This window comes from Pteropus medius, unplaced genomic scaffold (assembly GCF_902729225.1).
Source record: "Pteropus medius unplaced genomic scaffold, Ma_sr-lr_union100, whole genome shotgun sequence".
NCBI classification, from domain to species: domain Eukaryota; kingdom Metazoa; phylum Chordata; class Mammalia; order Chiroptera; family Pteropodidae; genus Pteropus; species Pteropus medius.
The window spans coordinates 2,127,897-2,147,516 of NW_024342644.1; the positions used below are offsets into that span (position 1 = coordinate 2,127,897).

Below are 19,620 nucleotides of genomic sequence, written 5' to 3' on the forward strand. Positions count from 1 at the left end.
GCAGCAGAGGTGGGATGGGGCGGAGGTCGGCGGGATTACATGAGCCTTGAGGACCTTCCCAGGTCTGTAGTTTAAGACCAAGGGAGAATGGACAAATCCAGTGTTGAGTTTTTATATCACTATCTCCAAAGGAAGGAAAGTAAGTATGAGAATGCGCCATGTTGAAGATCTGAAGAATTATATTCCCAAGCAGAAACAAAATGGAGGGTAAAAAGCAAGAACATTTAAGAAATTGAGTGTAGAAATGAAAAAGTATGTGCAATAGTAATAAATATGAATACAAAAATATGGATAGGGGAAGATGATTAGCTGACGTTGAGACAAACTAAAAAAAAAAAAAGGGAAAAGAAAAAGAAAGTAAGTGCACCGTGGCAGAGGAAGGGAGTAAATTAAAAACTTTAACTACATCAACTTAAAACTTTGTTTGAAATTAAGTTAGAAAACAAGAGTGTTGATAAGAATAAAAAGTGGAGAATCAAGACAATTAGCTTTAAAATTACCCTTGTCCAAAAAATATCTAAATTGAATTAGAGAAATTCCTGTTTTATGCATGGCAGCTGGATTATTATGCTTTACAGTGATTAAAAATGAAATATTCTCCTTCTTAACCCATGTGTGTTCCACATAATAGAGTTAAATTAAAAATAACTTGAGTTTTTAAAACTCTTTTATTTTTATTCTACACATGTGGATTTAAAATATCTCTGGAATTCTGAAAGGCACCCAAAAGTAGAGTGTTGAATAGTGGGAAAATGTTAACATTCATTAGAAGAAAGTGGTTGACTTACTTTCTTCCCATATGCTAAAACCTTAGTTTTCCAATGTCGAGAGAAGAGTGTTAATGTGCATACTAAAAAAGCACAGTAGATGCTAACTGTAACCATGACTTCCGGATCTTGCACAAAAACCCGAGGGAGAATACATTATTGGCCCATGGAAATACTTTCATTTCACTATTCTTTGTCAACAGAATTCTGGAAATTCTGCAGGTCAGAATCTGTGTCGAAGGTAGGTAATCATATAAGACCAACACAGAGACTGGGGCCTTTCAGCTGCTGTTAATAATGTGCTGAGGAAGACACAGGCCAGGCCTGGGGAGCTTATTCCACAATCAGCATCAACCCACACTCCACCAATCACAGGACTCTCGACAGTCTTAAAACTTGAGCAGTGGAGCTAAAGAAGAAAAAAGCAATAATAGCTTCCTCATTTCTCTAATGGATGCCCACATTACTTGTTTTAAGCATTCTCATTGCTCAGTACATCTCAATAAAAATAACTTTGGCTACAAAGAAGTCATTAATTATATTTTATGATAAAATGTATTGCTGAGACAAAAAGTATATTTTTCAGGGGGAATATAAAAATTCTCTTTTCTTGAAAATAAGATATGGACACTTTTTAATTTAACTTCTTTGTGCCTTCCAAGCAATGATCCAGAAAGATTTCTCGTGTTAAAATGTCATGAGATTTTAGAGAACCAAAGTCAAATGAGTAAGTTGTATGATCTTCTGAATTAAAATAGTAAATGTTTGAAAACTAAATGTGTCATAGGTGTCAATCTTTGACCAGGAGGCCAGGCACATTATATAAGTATGAAATGAGGAATAGGAACAAATTTTCTCAGGTCCTTCATATTAAATACAGGGGAGGCTTTAAAATAATTTTTTACTTCTCTCCATTTTGGATGTTTTCCTTTTCATCTATCTGTTTGATGAAGTGAAATATGTAATGGGCATGCAACTAGGGTTGCCGATAATAACGAGATACACAGTTACACATGAATTTCAGATAAATGAATAAAAATTTTAGTGTGTGTGTGTGTGTATATATATATACATATATATATTGTATAGATTGTATAGTACCATACTTATCCTAAAAAAAAAAAATACTCATTGTTTATCTGAAATTCAAATTTAACTGGGTGTCTTGTATTCTTATTTGCTAACTCTGGCAACCCTAACAGATCAAGTGGATTGTGTTCTAGCCAAGTTTGTCATCCCATTGGGGATGGGAAAGGTTGGTAAGTGGTGGTGCATATTGGCGGTGAGACACCAAAAAGGGTTGGGGCAGGGTATGAGAACGGTGATAGATTTTAACTTGGTGCAAGGAGTGATGATAGAGGACAAGCAGAAGGATAGTTGTCGAAGGAGTGGAGGATAAGATGTCCAGGCATGGGTGGTACATACATGTCCCCTGGCTCTTCATATGATGCAGTTCCTCTGTACCCCTTTGCTCAGTTCTTCATTATGCTAGTGAATTTCAGAGGCAGTGTATAACCAATGACAGTAAAAACTGAGAAATTTTTAGACTGGATAAGTAATTTGAAAATACAGTAACTGCCATTTCTATGTAGATCTTATTTCGATTATTTACTTAATCAATGCTTTTATACTGAACGTTAGCAAAGGATTTGATCATGAACTTTGCTTTTTCCCTTTTACTAACATTCCTAGTGTGCTTCGGTGGGGAGGCAGAGGGAAGATAATATGCTACTAAATATGCTACATTCTTGAACAATGACCTGGGATACTTTTTGTCTTCTGAATCATGACCCCACCTGCCCATAAAAGGAAATCCCAAGTGCTAGCTAGTGTCCTGATAAATGGAACAGGACAGCATTCTGCCTGTTTCTAACCTGCCCTGCTGCCATTTTCCCATCTCCCTGTATCGTGACTTCAGTTGATTCTCTCCTTAATCTTTCTCACTCTTTTAGGCTTTTAGGCTGACTCACCCTATTACTCTGGCTTAGACATCCCCTGCTGTGTTGGCCCTAAAGAATTCCAATCCTTTGACTGGAACCACTGTGTTGCCAACCTGTCCCCCCGACCCCCCACAGAGGGGAATTAGGGAGGAAAGCAAGTCAGACAGGGCTCTATTAGAAACAGAGGGCCTGGCAGTTCCTAATTGTCCTCATCTGTTAGTCTCTGATAATAGGACCTGATGTCCAGTTTAAAACAAGTTTCTTTTGCCTCAGGCTGATGGTGAGTTAATCAGGTGGGGAAAGAGTGGAGGTAAGGGTGGTGGTTTTAGGATAAGCTGGGCTGCTTTACTGCCTGCTTACAGAGCGGCCATTCAGTGAATCCTCAATGTTCTTCCCTGTCTATATCTGTCCTCTGCCTCTCCTTACTCCTTCTCACACCTTCATTTCTACGTAAAGTTTACCTATTTAGATTTAGATTTGGGATTGGGCAGAGGGAGGTAAGGTAAGAAGGCCCCCTTAAGCTTGAATTGCGTTTGTCAGTCCACCTTTTATTATAGTGTCTTACACTGAATTTTCAGCTACTGGTGGCATACAGGTGATGGACATGGATGGTGGAGCTAGACAGCTCATAACTTGTGAGTTGTGTGATCCTGAGCAGTTACTTAATCTTTCCATGTCTCAGTTTCTACATATGTAAGATGGGAGATAATAAAAGTATTCATCTTATAGAGTTGTTATAAAGATTAAATGAGTTATTACACATGTAAAGCTTTGAAGAGAGTGCCAGTTACATGGTGTCCTGTAAACAGAATAACACCAACACCAACACCACCACCACCAACAATAATAATAACCCCATCAGATTCGATTCTCCTTGTTAATCCTCAGGGTAAGTGGCAAGAGAATTCTGGCATCTATGTGTCCCTAGATATATCATTTTAACAATATTAATATCTCTGCCATTTACACAAACTTCCAATACCACCCATTCCTGCATTTACAGTAACAAAATAAATTAAACTAACATATAAAAAAGGTTTAGTTTTTAGAACAATGCCATGTTGGAAGGAAAATAGAAAAACAGATAGGTACAATATCAAAGTTAGGCTCGAACATGATCTGCTACTCAACTTGAATCATAAGCTGAGGAATGTTAAAAATGAGGAAAGTGCTTTTAAATCAGGTTGGCATAGATTAGAAAGCAAAAGAGTAGCTAAAGTTATTTACTTTTGAGGCAGGAAACAGCTGAAACGGGCCTATATCTTCTGAAACAATTACATGGTCACCTTAGGAGGGAAGATATTTTAACAAATGAAAGCATAGATTTTAGACCAAGAGAGCTCCTTTACTTAGTATGTCCTTTATTTTGAGGTTGAGTTATTCATTTGGCTTTAGAGTGAAGTCAATGGGGCCAATAAATGAGTTTAATATGTACTGAAGTGCTCACTTTTGTGTGTTTCAAGGCCATAACCTGAGCATGGTTTTAGTATGACATGGAAGAATATAACAATAAGGGAACTCAATCAGACATTTATCCAATTGTTCCTGATATTTAGCAACACCCCTAAAATGACTTTTTAGACATTTTTTAGTCTTTGCCAAAAATGGGGAATAGAGTTAAGTGTACAAATGGCTTTGGACAATCTGCTGCAGAGAACTGTTTTAAGCATGGCATAAACATGCCAAATCAATAACTTGTTTCTTTATCTGCATGTGCCATGAAAATCTGGCTATCATAGAGTGCCGGATCCATTAAAAACTGAATTTGCTATTTCCAGACAGCAGATAACTCAAAGCTCAACAGGGCCAGCAGGCAGTAATCCAAATTCCCATCTCCCTCTCTAGAAGAACAACTCAAAGCACTCTGTTGCTACATTACGTTATTCAAAGCGCAGGGGATAATGAAGGCTTGACAACACTGTGGCTGCCTCAGGATTGAGTCAAATGGCCATTATTCTTCAAACATAAAGAGCTGGACAAAGTGACTTTTGTTACCTTAAATCACTAGACAAAACTGATTAATGGAGAAATGTAAATCAATATATGATTTCCGGAATGGAACTAACTGCTCCTTTTGCTTAAGGTATGATATATGTATTTATGAAACTTGATGTTACAGAGACTATTAGTCTCTTAGGGAAGAATGGACAGTGGTAGAAACCAAGACATTTTTCCCCTAAGACTTCTGAAATAGATTTTTGCTGTATGCATCTGTCCAAACGGAGCTGCAGGAAATATTTTATACTTTTTATTATATAATATTTCACCGTATACTAGCAGATATGAATTCCCAGACACATTTGTATTAACGACAGTCCTTATGGTAGTCTTAGAAAATGTGGATTTTAGAAATACATAACAATATTTTTTGTATATTTAACACTGCAATTAAAAATGCATTGTACTGATACATTAACATAATTATTCCACTCGAGTTACTCCTAGAGTAATTTTTAAGATAAAAATATCTTATAATATTCTCAAAGACTTAAATACCTTTATAGTATCTAATTATATAAATGAGTAATTTGAGAGAATATTTGTTCTATCCTCCTCGTCCTTTATGCTCACACATTTTTTGTCCTTTACCCAACTACCAACACACATTCAACCATTCTTTCACTGTTTCTCTTTTTTAAAACCAGTCTCTGCCGTAATACTTCATTTATCCAACCTTATTAAGAACCAGCTGTTCTTTAGTGTTTTTAAGATAAATAAAATTTATTCTTAAAATATCAATGTTTCTAAAAATAAGTTATACACATCTCTACTATTTTAAAACAAAACATGTTTATTTAATTTTTTTATTTTTTAAAAATTTTTTTAATGCAATTTAGGCCCAATTATTTTACCTCAGGACTACTAAAGTGTATAGGGATATTTGGGTATCTGGGTCCAAATTAAATGATTCTGGGCAGCTGCACTTTCAGAGTTCCTCTGTTAATGACATAGTTTTTATGGTCTTGGCCTTGCCTTCATTTAGAATGCTGCCACTTCTTAATGGAGCTCTGACTTCTTGAAGCAATAACCACCCTCTTTTTAACTGCTGCTAGGGTTGAATGTGGTTTGGGAAACCAGGCATCTTTGTTTGTTAGAACTATTTTTGTTTTAAGTGGCCTGCTTGTGGATGGGGGACTGAAGAAGTAATGAGGTGGGGAGAATTAAATAGTAATTTTGACAGTCTGGGCCCAGGCTGGCTTACTTGCAGGTTTGAGCTGTGTTTTATAGAGCTGAGATTGCTATGCAAAAGACCTCTGGCTGAATAAAACACTAATGTTCGTTTTCTATCTATTCATATGCTAACTTTTCAAGTGTATTCATACATAGATGTTTTTTTTTTTTGACACATAAATTTGTTTACAGTTCAACTGATATATGTCTGTGTATGTAGAAATATTATTTAAAATAACACTAGTCACCAAAAGAAAAAGCTTATTTCGCCAACCCAGGAGCTATACAATAATGTTACTTCCCAGGTGTATCTGCTGATTTATGTCTACAGATGTAGAAAATTATTAAAATAGCAATAGTCATTAAAAGAAAATGAGAAGCCTACTTCACAAAATTCAGAAACTAAATAGTGACAACCTGTTAAAGATTCACTTTTAATGGTTGAGTATGTATTAATTCACATAGACTAAGTGTGTTTAGGAACTCTGTCAACTTTGCAGATGTTAAAAACCACTATAAACCTAAACAGAATTTTGTAACTTTTTCCTTCCAAGCATTTTCATATTTTATAATAGCTTTTCACATTAGCAGATTATAAACATCTGTATTTAGCTAATAAACCTAGATTTCTCCCTGAACACCTAATTCTGATAAAATGTAACAGGAAAAGATGTAAGGAAAGAAATGAGACATCTTTTATATGCATAGCAATATTTTCTTCAGGCCAAAGACAAAAAGCACATGCTAATTTGCATAACTTTAATATAAGTGTTCTAATTATAGCCTGCTTTACTTATCCTTGAATTAGCCAAAGGAAAATTCAACTCTAGGTTGGCTTCCGTCACCTAGAAGGCCTCTGGCCCTAAACCTTTCCTGGTTGTTAGTATGATGTGTTTTTAGAAATTACAAGCAATGTTTATTATGTGTTTATTAAAGTAACTGAAGAAAGAATATAATGTATAAAATATAATCAGATTACCTACTGCTTTAGATTCTCTTTACCAATATTCTCTTTTATTAGGTCAGATAAGTGGGAATTAGCTTTGGTCAAAGCCTTTCTGTATGTCTATATTATAAGGACTCCTGAAAAACATATTTTTAAAATAGACATGGAACCACAGAGGTAACAGTCCAAAATGAAATTCTTCCAGTCTCCAGTATTTTCCTTAATACTCATTCTGAGTGCGCATTTTGCTCTAAGCTTTGTTTGCTTTTTGTAACAGCATTTAAGAGAAAACCAACTGACCATTAACAACCTAAACAATGACTTTAGAATACTATTAAGAAGTGCACCTGGCCTGAGTCAAACAACACAGTTTGTTTAACCTGGTGACTTTCCTGTGTCTGGGGTTAGGCAGGAGCAATCTTGGGGGAAGGAAAGAACAGCAAATATAACTGACTCCCTGAGAACAAAACGGTTGCACTAACCATCCTTTGAAATTACAACTGTTTTAACAGTTTCTAGTAGGCAAGGCTATCATTTAAGTGACCCGCTATAATTTGGGATGAAGCCCCAGGAAATTATGTCAACTTCAGAACAGGAGTTGTATTTCTGAGTTTACTCAGTATAATGAATCCACTAAAATGCAGAGTATTCCTTCTTTGTTATAAATTTATATGAGGGAAGTATTAACAATAAAAGGAATCTAGTTAGAGAGGAAAGGAATACCATAACATCCACTCCAAGGAGCAGATCACAGTTTACTTTTTGCAGCTTTTTTATTATAGAAAACTTCAATCATGTAGGAAAAAAATACACAGAATAGAATGATGAACCCCCACAAAACTCATCATTCATTTTCAATAATCATCAATACATGGCCAATCTTATTTTCCTCTATGCTACCCACTCCCCTCCTTGAAATTTTTTTAAAGCAAATCCCAGACAGCCTACATTTTATTTTACATAAGCTTTCACTTACGATACATGTATATATTTAACCTAAAGATCACCCCAGAAATCTCATTGAGCATGAGATGTTTAAACTGACTTTAACTATCTCTTATAAAATGTTTTACACTCAAACCCGTCTGCCTCGAAAACTCATTTGTTTGAATATAATTGGTTAATTAAAAAGACAAAGTAACCTAAATCGGAACCCTCTATTATTGTATTTACAGGGGGTGGGGGAGCAACATTCCAAGACTGAGAAAACAGTGCACGTTACCTAGTCCCTGTGATTCTAGCCTTTGTGGACGATAATCAGCACTAGACAAGGTTAAAAGTAACACAGACCTGCCCTGATGTGGAGCTTGGAAAAATGGGAGGAGGCTACTAAGAGGCAGGAGCTGCTTCAGAGACTTTTCTCTTTTCCTTCACTACACATACAGAATAAAACAGAATGCCAACAATGCCAGCATGCCTTGGAAGCTTCAAAAATCACTCATAAAGCAGTCTAGCTACTTACAAAAATTTATTACCCATCTTAAAGTGAAGATCAAAAGGAACTCCATCTAGCATTTATATTCAATTCCTCATTGCCTGATGAGTAATTTGTAGAGGAATGAAGTCTTCACAAGGGAAGCCAAAATAATCTGAGGTGACTTTGATACAATGCCACAAAGGATATGAAGAGGAAGCCAGTAGAAGCTGCAAATGGCTACATTCCATTAAGAGTTCTAATAAAAGAATAATGGAATTTCCCTTAACTGTGAATTTGAAAAATGTTAGAAGTAGGCAAAATTTAGACAAGTCAGGAAAAACCTTTGATTTGTCACAGCCTTTGTTATTGTTGTTAAATGTTAACTTTAGCTACTGTTGCATTTATGTTAATTACATGGCCTCACCTAAAAAAAAATGCAACTTTCCCATTAGAAATCTGGTTAATCTCATTCCTTTTGCTGTGTTACTATCAGCCTGCACCTTCCGTCTGCATTGTCAGACACTACTGGCTCCCTCAATCTCTTTCAAACAAATTGCTGTATTCTGCAAAGTGATTGATTTTACTTCAAAAAAGTAACTTGAAATGACATAATGTTTAGTATTGTATATTGCCACAGTCACATGGAGCATAAATACCTCTTTTACTAATTTTTGGTGCTTATGTCAATTGGTCACTACAAAAACACTATAAGTTATTCAAATTCTTTTAATTTCTATGAACAACTGGCACGATTTTTTTTTTCCTTCTGGATCCAGACATCTTCGTATTCTCAACTGAGGAAAGTAGTTTTCACACTAGTTATTTTGGCTAGTTAAAAAATCTCCACCACATGTCTCCTTGTAAATTCATAGATAAAGATTTAAGTTTATATTAGCAATTCAACTGTGCAAATTTGTTTGCTTCTGAAATCACCTCAAATTAACAGATTTACTGGAAGCTTACATGATATAGAAGTTTTACACAACTCTCAGAAATCTTGTAATGTATTTCCCTATGAAGATGTAGTGTTGAGCATTTTCTTTAAAAACAGTTGTAAGTTTATTTTAAGAGTCCTTAACTTTTACAAATATATGGTGAAATACTTATAAGTGAAAAGATGTCTGGGAAAAGATGTCTGGGAGGGACTGGAGAGCATTGGGTATAAACGAATCTAGACTGGCCATGGGTATGTAAAGCTGTGGGATGGAGACGTAAGGGTTACTACACTATTTGGTCTTCTGTGTAGCAAAACTTGTAGCAGTGGATATTTCAGATATAATGCTATGCACAGCTTTTTGTTAGGGTTTTTATTTAGAAAGATCGCTTTCTATCAAGAGCAATGAAGAACCAAGAGGTGGCAGTTAATAGTTCAACTATCTTTACGAATTAAAAAACCAAGTCCATCCCTACGGTGTTTGGTAAAGAAAAAAACAAACAAACAACCAAACAAAAAAACCCCAAATCTGTCCTTTCAGTCTTTAAGATTTCGGTACCAATATGTAAGTAGATTTTAATGCTAATAAAATTATTTTAGTTCAGAAATACACATTTTCTGTTTTCTTTTAAAGAGAGATGTAAGAATTAAAATGGAAATTTAAATGGAACTGGTAAGTGTACTTCAAAATCATATATATCAGTGAAAATTGTGCTATATATTGAGAAAGACATCTACTACCTAATACACTAATCAATGCATCTCTTACCTTGTGATCATATGGATTGTAAGAATGAAATACCCGAGAAAGATCTTTTGTTCTTTGCTTTTTCTGTGGAAGAAAACACAAACATTTGCGTTAATAGGTAGCAAAAACATGTACGCGCGCGCGCGTGTGTGTGTGTGTGTGTGTGTGTGTATCCATATGTGCATCTCTCTGTATCTTTCTATCAATCTGCATTAAGATATTGTTTATCAGAGATTCTTCCTTGTGCAAGGTTAAGGGCGGCAGTATCAATCTGGGACACGTGGATGCAATAAAAAACCAAAGCTACTTTGCGGGTCATCGTCACAGGCCAGCCAGGCAACCTCTTCCTAGAAGGTTTTATAATTAAAACTCCAATCATCATCAAAAACTCTATTTTATAAATACATAATTCACAGACTAAAATGAAAAAAAAAATTGAAAAGAAATTAAACTCAAACACATTTAGGAAACTTTGACTTTCATTGCAATACCAACTGCTGTTACCCTGAATTGAACACTAGCAAGCGTCCATTTAAACAATTTACCTCCTTCAGTCCTCCTGGTCACAACTTGTATCTGTCTGCTTGAGCTGCCTTTGTTCTGCCACTGCTATATAGCCCAGGTGCAGGGCATGGTGTTTCACACACCATAGTCACTCAATAAATATTTGCTAAATTAATGAATAAACGAAATACCTGAGTTAGATAGGCATAGAACTCTTAAGTATTTGTAAGATGGCACATAAACCTCATAATATAGTAATGAAAAGAGAAGCCTCTTTTCACTTCTAATGATAGATTCTTCTCAAGCTGAATCTAGGCATTATTCAAGTACCCTTTCCACTTCTCGCTCCCCCAGTGTCTGTTACAATAAAGTCAACTATAATTACAATTATGTTACAATAATTATAGTCCAGTACAAGAATCAGCTTGTTTTCTCATACCCTGTGCTCTGTACACTTGCCATAACTAACATGAACAATTTTGTGTATGGTTCTAGATCTGCTGTGCATATATCTTCACATATAATCAATTACTATTACTTTTAAAGGGGATCATTCTGCGTATACTGTTCTGAAATTTACTTTTTCCACGTCACAAGTTATTTTTGCCAAACTATAAATGTTTGTAAATCCAGACCCGCAATCCCTTATATAACGTTCTCAAATCCAAAAACTTCTGAAACCTGAAACTTTTTCTGCAATTCATTTCAATTTTTTAATATAATGATTATCTTTGCACAAATATCTTTGTGAGCTTGAAAGTATGCATGTTTATTACCTCCATAGATCCTGCCAAACTGCCTCCTCCCAAACACAGTACCAATTTGCCTTCTCAGTGAGAGTGAAGGAGAGAAACTGAAGCTTAAGTTGGAAATTCTTAATTTCTCTTTTCTACTTAAATGTTAGAATATTTCTGAATTTACAGAAAAGATAAAACACTTTTAAAACAGACATTGAAAACCTTCCCAGCTGCTAAGTGTAGAATTTATTTCTTGTATTTATTTCTTGTACATCATAGGGTTAACCATTATCACATGTTAAAATTTTATCATGAGAGTGGCCTGTTTGTCCTTCATTCGGCTCCTGTTTTGCATCTGGTTCTACTTTGATGTTTTTAATCCAACTACCTGGTAACTGAGCTGTTTCTATCTTCACTTGGGCGTGAACTCTTGCCTGGTACCCATGTTTACTAAGGAAGTATTTATTTCCTTTAAATTCCAGTGTCTGCATGAGGACGTCTGTCATCCCTCTCCAATACCAGGGATCTAAGCGGTTCCCACTACTTGGGTTCCACATGATCCTCTGTAGCCACCTGGCTAAGTATTCAAATTTGATATTAATTCAGACCTTGTATCGAAGTCATCTGTACACAGTCATAGTTTTCCCATAGACCAGTTTCCCTATTTCTGAACTGTCATTGGAGTCAATATTCCAGCTGGCAGTCCTTTGAATCACTTGGCCACATTATGACACTCACTAACAGTTATCCTCCCTAATGCTCTGCCAGAATTCCTACCTCATCCGTCCACCTCTCAGGAATCTTCTGACCATCAAACTCTAAAGTTATTTAACATCCCTTTTCCCCAGAGAGCAGAGATGTATCTCTAAGCAACTGAAAATAGTTCCTCGGCTCTATGAGCCCCGGAATCTGTTCTGAACAGGTCACCTGCCCACAAAAGTTTTCATTAGCTTATAATTTTCTCTTTCCTTTCCATTCACCCACATAGTTGGTATAACAGTTCTTGGCGTATACTTCAGTTAGAAGAAAAATGATGGATACTAACACTTCCTTTGGTAGGAGACTTAATATAAAACATGGCAGAATTTTTTTTCTGAAAGGAAATTGTGCTAGAGAAGATAAAGCAGGGAGCACATCAATATTAAACTTAGGAGCTATCCCCAGGTCTGTTTAGTCCCAGAAATGGCTGCGCTACCAGCTTCAGTTGGCAGGTGGACACGAAATATTCAGAGGTTGTTTGTGTGACTCTTATTGTGCGTTTTGATTTAATATGTCTGTTTGATAGATAAAAATGCCTTTTATTATAAGCTATCTCAAATTACTTTGGGAAGGAAGTGGGGTATAAATGATAAGTAAATACACTCGGATTAGCCCCCAAAGAAGCCATTGAAGGAAGAACATTTTTTTTCTGACAACAAATTTATTACATACAAATACAGTGAAGTCTTGGCTATGAATGTTTTAGGTTATATCAGTTAACTTAGTCTAGTTAACTGAAAACCATTGCTATTTTTTCTGTGTAGTCAGAGCATTAGCTCAGTGCTTCATCTTCTGAAATCCAAAATAGGGGTTGATAAATGATGGCCCATGCGCCAATTCAGCCCACCACCTGTTTGTGTAAATAAAGTTACTGAAACAGAACCACACTCATTCAATTATGTATTGTCTATGAATGCTTTCATGCTAACATAGCAGAGTTGAGTGGTTATGACAAAGATTGTATGACCCATACATTCTAAGAGATTTACTATCTGGCCCTTTACAAAAAAAGTTAGCCATTCCTGATCTTGAATCTCTATCTTTGACCATGTCTATTTCTGAAAGTAGTCTCCTGACCCCAAACCAAATGAACAATTAACTATCCGGCAAAATTTCTTGCTCCTTCTATTCACTCAATGAGAACAGTTTAAGAACCAATCATAACCTATATCTTGACACATCAGGAGAATGTATCAGGCAAAATAACAATTAGCTGTCTTGTTTTTAGGATTTATCTTTTGAGCGTTCTATGTTCAGATAGAAAATATTATACGTCGCTTTTTAGAGCATGATGAAATAGATCTGGGGTTTTCAGAACCTTCTGTATTCACATTATCACTGCTGATAACAGATACTCTTCGAGAAGAGACTCTTTACTAAGTTCTAGCACTAAAGTGAAGTAGAAGGTTTCACGTACAAGTGACTAAAGCATGGCCATTATTGCTTGTGAGCCAGTTTCTCATATGAAGACAATGTTAAGTGTACTATGCTACAAAATAGGCTTGCTGAGCCTTGCTATCAGCAGTTTTAACTGAAACTAAAAGCTGAGCCAAAGTGGAATAATTAGGTATTTTCCTATTGCATCACAGTGTGTGTCTAAATTACCTCCCACTTTTCAACTTGTTAAAACAAACATCTCAGTCATGCAACCACCTGTTAATTCTCCAAGTGTTTAAAAAGTAAACATGTTAAACAAGTTGTGTGATGAGCTTGTAATGAGGGTGGCCAAAGTACAGTGAATACGGCAAACATCTATTCCCAAACTGTAAAGGTGCCTTCAAGTCACTGTTATCATTAATCCCAAAGATCGGGCCCAAGAGAGAGAAGGTTATTAAGAAGTAAGTACATGCTGAGTCTTGCAGCCTGTCTGGGCTGCAATCTGGTTTAAAAGATGAAGCAGTATAAAATTTGGTAGAATTTCTAGATTTCTGAGAAGCTAAATACCTGCAGATCTCCATCCTGTAGGTATTCCCTGAATTGCTTTTCTATTTCACTTTTTAAGAACAGAAAACACTGGTGACCTCTTTTAGATCCATGTTTAAACCCCTTTTTCAGATAAAACCAAGGCCTCAATGGAGCATTTTTAATAGTTCAAGTTTCCAGACAATGTAATCATTTCAATTTTTATCAAAGGCATACAACAAAGTTCATATCTGAAAAAGGCTCCATAGGTGATAAGAATCTGTATTTTGAAGGTGAGCTTATCCAATCAATTAAACTGTAACAATATCCACCCATTTAACGTCTCTTGGTTCCCCAATCTAATTCAATGCTTTCTGTGATCATTCTCTACTTGTAGATTAAAGCGTTCTCAAATAAAATAGTGTTATTATAAGCTAATATGTAATTTCTACATTTGGAGTCTCAAAAAACTAATAAAACCTACAAGCCTTCAGAGAGTTTGATCAACTTAAGGTATAAAATATAAATGTTTCGGCAAGCCTTCATCATACTTTGTGGTAAGAAGCCAAAGAGCAGGTTTGAATTTCAATATACTAACTTCTGGTTTCCCATTCCATGTGCCAGGAGTTTGGAAGTCACCATTCCAACCTAACAACAAGTAAGAAGCTGAACAGAAGAAAAAGAAACAATTCTTCCTGGGTCCAGAAGAGAGGGGAAGACACAGAGAAAACTGCAGCCTCTAGAACTGAAGAGAATAATAGGCAAATATAGGGAATGCAACTTCTGGGAGCAGAGACTCAGGGTGAAGCTGCTGTAGGAACCGGTGCTCAGGTAGGAAAACTTGAATTGTAATTAGTGAAATGCTGGAGTGGAGGCTCAGTGCACACAACTCCGAAAGCTAAGAACTCCAGGGAGAGCCAGTCATGGAAGGCCCCACCATATTGTGAAATTTACCTCCAGGAGCTCAAACAGATTCCCACAGTAAATACCAAGAAAACTCCTTGGGCTTCCTTCTGCCAAAAGGAGGGGAAAAGGAAGCATTCCGAAGTACACGAGTGAACTCCGTTCTTCTTAACAAGACCTACCCTCAGGGGAAACTAGTTAACCAGAGCCTAACCTGCTGGGGTATTATCAGAGCCTACCTTACCTGGGGAAGGGAATTATTGGACTCCAGCACTCCTAGTCATCCTATCCCATCTAAGGCAGGCAGAGGAAAAAACAGAAACAAGCATACACTCACAATCCAGAAGCACTAAATCCAGGGTCACTAGAGGACTGAGATCTAATCATAGGAATATAGAAGGCTTTCCCTCTCCTTACACCTCACTACCACATGACTAAAGGCCAATGTACAGCAGTTCCTTTTAACCAGTACATCATGCCCAACTATCAAGAAAAATTACAAGATATAGCAAAAGGCAAAGGCAAAAACAAAACAAAACAAAAACAAAACAAAACAAAAAACAAAACAAAAACACAACAATCTGAAGAGACAGAGCAAACATCAGAACCAGACATGGCAGAGATACTAGATACTAGACTGGAAATTTAAAACAATTATCATTAATATGCTAAGGACTCTAATGGATAAAGTAGACAACATTCAAGAACGGATGGGCGATGTGAGACTAGAGATGGAATTCCCAAGAAAGAACCACAAAGAAATGCTAGAGCTCAAAAATCCTAACAGAAATGAATAATGCCTTTATCAGTTTATTAGTAAACTAAACATGGCTGAGGAAAGACTCTATGAACTAAAGGATATATGAATAGAATCTTTGAAAGCTAAAAAGCATAGAGAACCAAGATTGAAAACTACAGAATATCCAAGGAATGTGAAACAACTGCAAAGACTATGACATGTGCATAATGGGAATACTACAAGAATAAAGAAAGAAAGGAATAGAAGAAAAATTTGAAACAATAATGACTGGGAATTTTCCCCAAATTAATGTTAGAAAGCAAACCACAGATCCAGGAAGCTCAGAGAATATCAAACAGGACAAATGCCAAGAAAACTGTGGCACATCATTTTCAAATTATAGTAAATCAGAGAGAAAAATCTTGAAAGAAGCCAGGGGAGAAAAACACCTTACCGAAAGAGGAACAAAAAGGTAAGAATTACATCCAGCTTCTCCTCAGAAATCATGCGAGCAAGAAAAACAACTTAAGAGTTGAGAGAAAAAACCACCAACCTAGAATTCTGTACCCTGTGAAATTATCCTGCAAAAGTGAAGGAAATAAAGACTTTTTCAAACAAAAATTGAGGAACTTTATTGCCAGTAGACCTCCCTTGCAAGATATGTTAAAAGAAGTTCTTTAGAAAGAAGGAAAATATTATAGGTCTAAAATTCAGATCTGCATAAAGAAGAGCACTGACCAAGGAAAAAGTAATGATAAAATAAAAACTTAATTTTTCGTATTCTTAATTGATCTAACAGAACAGTTTGTTCAAAAAATAACAGCAACAACATATTCAATTATGTATGCTTACGTATTTATGAAATGAATGGCAGGAATGATATAAGGGATGAGAAAAAGGAATTAGGATTATTTTGTTATTATAAGGTACACTACCAGTGAAACAGTATTGTGTTATGTGAAAGTGCATATTTTTTTACTTGGATTACTTGTAAATGTATGTGTATTGCAAACTCTAGGGCAACCACTGAAACAAGTTTACATATACTTAAATATATATATTTAAGTATACCTGATATGCTAAGAAAGGAGAGTTTCAATGTGCTTATTTTTTCCTGTCCCCTTTCTGGCAGAGAACCCAAGAAGTGGTCAACTAATCAACTGGCATGTTGCTACAGAAAAGTAAGAATGAAAAGATAAGGAGCCAAACCAACTCACTAACTGGACAGTCAGGTTCTGAACAGCTGAACTTTGTGTCATGCAGGTGCACTTGAGACAGCAAGGCTATGATGGTGTGGTAGGGACTAGGAGAGTTCTAAACAAATCCCAAAAGAAGACTGGAGTCAAAATTCCAGACAGTAAAGGCTAGGGATCAAGAACTGGTCAGTTACACATGCCAGGGACAGACATTCATAAGAGAAGTCAGAAGACCATATCCTGAGGCAAAAGGGTGGGAATAGCCCAGAGGTACAAAATAAAAACAAATGACTGAGGGTCAAAGGGGTCCTTGGTGAAGAACTAGTCAGGAACTAAGAGAATCACTGTGAGGCAGGGCTTAGCAATAAGCATCAAGAAACTCTGAAGTCAGGGATAAAAAAAAAATGAAGTAGCCAGGAAAACTTCAGAAGTGAAGTAACTATGCAGGATGGGGTCTGACGCTCAGGTAGGTCTGAGTTTTATACCTGAGTCTTATACCTTAGAGGTCTTCTATTATACCTGCAAGGGCAGGTTCCAGTTGTCAGGGTGTAGGCAATGCTGGGTCTATTAAATTCAGTCTAAACGGGACAGCATTTAGTTGAAGAGGGGAAAATATAATAGCTTAATGGAAGTTCAGTTTTTGACACAAGCCAACATGAGAAAACTCAGTTTGTAGATAGATTATGCTCTTTATAAACTGTAAGAAAGTAGCTCAGGTATAGGCGCACGGAGACAGAGAGAAAAGGAGTTAGCTTTGTTGAATCAAAGAAATTGCTAAGTGATTAGAGCACATGATGCAAGAAATGTGACAAATGATCGAATCTGTTTCAGAAAGAGTTTCCTAATGGTGTTAGAGATGGAGAATGAGAGCAAGGCTAGAGGCCAAAGATGGTGTGAGAGGGTGCTGCAATGGTTCAGAAAAAATGACAATATCTCAAATTAAGCTAGGGGCAAAGGGGGTAAGTGAGATGGATCTGAGAAATAGGTATGAGGCAAGATGGAGAACACCTGGTGACTGATTAGATAGGAATACAAGAGAGCGAGGAGCAGAAGAAAACTCCAAGATTTCTGGCTGAGATAACAAAGAGAAGAGTGTCCTACACTGACAGAAGGACTCTAGACAAAAAACAGGTTTCGGGGACTACAGCAGGGTGAGGAAAGAATTCAGTTTTGAATATAATGAGTTTGAGGTGGCCGGCTGTGAGACATTTGGAGAGATAATGAGAAAGAAGTTAGATATAAGGGTATGATGCCATAAGAGAGAAATGGACCATAGATTTGAGAGTCAGGAACCTATCGGTATACTTTAAAGAAGAGAGGAGATGTGATTGCACTAGGAGTATACAGAATGAAGGAGACAAGAAGATGAGAGAAGACTGAAGTTTAAATCCAAGCAAATAATAGCTCTCTGACTTCGGGCCATTTCTGCTCTGGACTTCATATGTAAAATGAGAAAGTTGGATTAGGCCAGTAGTTCTCAACTATGGTTGCAGGTTAGAATCATTGGAGAGTCTTTAAAATATACCAGTGCTAGTCCTAGTCCCCAGTGGCACTGATTTAAGTGGCACGGTGGGATCTAGGCAAGCCTATTATTGAAGAGCTCTTGGGTTTTCCAATGTGCAGCTAAAGTTGAAAATCACTAGCCAAGATAATCTCCAAGTTCTCTTCCAATTGTTAACCATTACTCTTTTAGACTGGTTCCCCTCTGTCTTTTGGCTCTTGCCATTCTGAATTCAGAATTCTAGCAGGCATGTTCACTCTTAATCTCCTCATTATATTTGAAGATTTGCCTGATTTCCTGACCTCTTTCTTTACTTAGAAATGGACTCTACACAGGAATTCCTCTGGGGCACATTCAGGCTTTGGCTGCAGTGAACAGGCTGCTGTTATATATTTAGTTCCCTACTTAGTGAGTGCTTCTGAAAAATAAATGGAAAGTTAATTTAATAACCTTGAACCTTTATTTTATTATCAATGTATAAAACATCAGAAGCTTAATTAAAAGCACTTGACATTATCAGCACTCAATCACAATCTAACTTTTATACTGTATATATTTGGATGGTGTCCCTAAGGTAATATTCATTCAAGATCACAGAGAAGAAAAAACAGGTCCCTGGATTTTAACATGAACCTCAAAATTTAGAAATCGGTTTAAAAATTTCAATGATGTGAAATATGTTTGGTAATCAAAATAACCAAAACTACTCAGAAAAGCAGACAAATTTCAAAATCTCATCTGTTTTTCCTTTATCAGGCACACATAATACCTTCATGTTCTATGAGAAATAACTAAGGACATAGAGAAAATAAAGAAAAATAAGACTGCTCTAACTCTACACATTTTTTTCACCTCTTACTTTCTAGTAAGATCTGCAAGATAATTGAGATGACTATAAATGTTGTTGATTGTCTTAAATTTCTTTCTCTCCCTCCAGTCACAGCAAATTCAAGGAGAGTTATCAGGTTCTTTAGTTTCTCAAATCTCCGCAGTGGGTGGGTGTGTTGGAGCGGGTAATGTGTAAGCATTTCTTGAGGACATTAAAACAGCAGAATTCTAAGAGTGGAAGTTGGAAAATAGAGAAGTGAATTTGTTCATCCAAGTGTAATGGTATTCAAATAAAATAACCTGGCAAATGTGGAAATGTACCACTGACTCTAAAACACAGTAGGTATCAGTGGGGAAACGCTTTTTTCTTCTTTTTTTTTTGCAGCCCTTATGGTTTCTAAAATAACCTTAGCGGAGCTGAACATGTAACAATCAGCCTCTCATTTTCACAGTGTGGTTGGTAGAGGAGCGGTGGCACCATTTACCCTGGCAGGTCCTTAACTAGGCAACAAATGCTGGAAGAAAATGCAAATAGGAAATTCTGCATTAATTCAACAATAGTTGATAAAATAAAATCTAAGTAGCCATATCTTCTTATATCAGACTCACCTTATTTTCTAAAGAGAAC

General features: G+C 36.3%; 1 protein-coding gene and 1 long non-coding RNA gene across 13 annotated transcripts in view; one reads left to right on the plus strand and one right to left on the minus strand.

The window, feature by feature from the left end:
• CDKAL1 (CDKAL1 threonylcarbamoyladenosine tRNA methylthiotransferase) overlaps nt 1-19,620 on the minus strand; it is a 566,460-nt gene that overhangs the window by 105,558 nt on the left and 441,282 nt on the right. For all 11 annotated transcript variants that reach the window (XM_039866443.1, XM_039866450.1, XM_039866444.1 and 8 more), the window contains one exon: nt 9,945-10,007. In XM_039866443.1, the coding sequence (XP_039722377.1) occupies nt 9,945-10,007 (63 nt within the window). The remainder of the gene's footprint in view (nt 1-9,944; nt 10,008-19,620) is intronic.
• LOC120605568 (uncharacterized) overlaps nt 2,855-19,620 on the plus strand; it is a 64,173-nt gene continuing 47,407 nt past the window's right edge. The window contains exons 1-3 of one of the 2 annotated variants that reach the window (XR_005653656.1): nt 2,855-2,987; nt 14,450-14,656; nt 16,600-16,648. This is a non-coding gene — a long non-coding RNA (uncharacterized LOC120605568). Of the gene's footprint in view, nt 2,988-14,449; nt 14,657-16,599; nt 19,233-19,620 lie in introns of those variants that run through there. The other variant, XR_005653655.1, reaches the window with a different exon arrangement.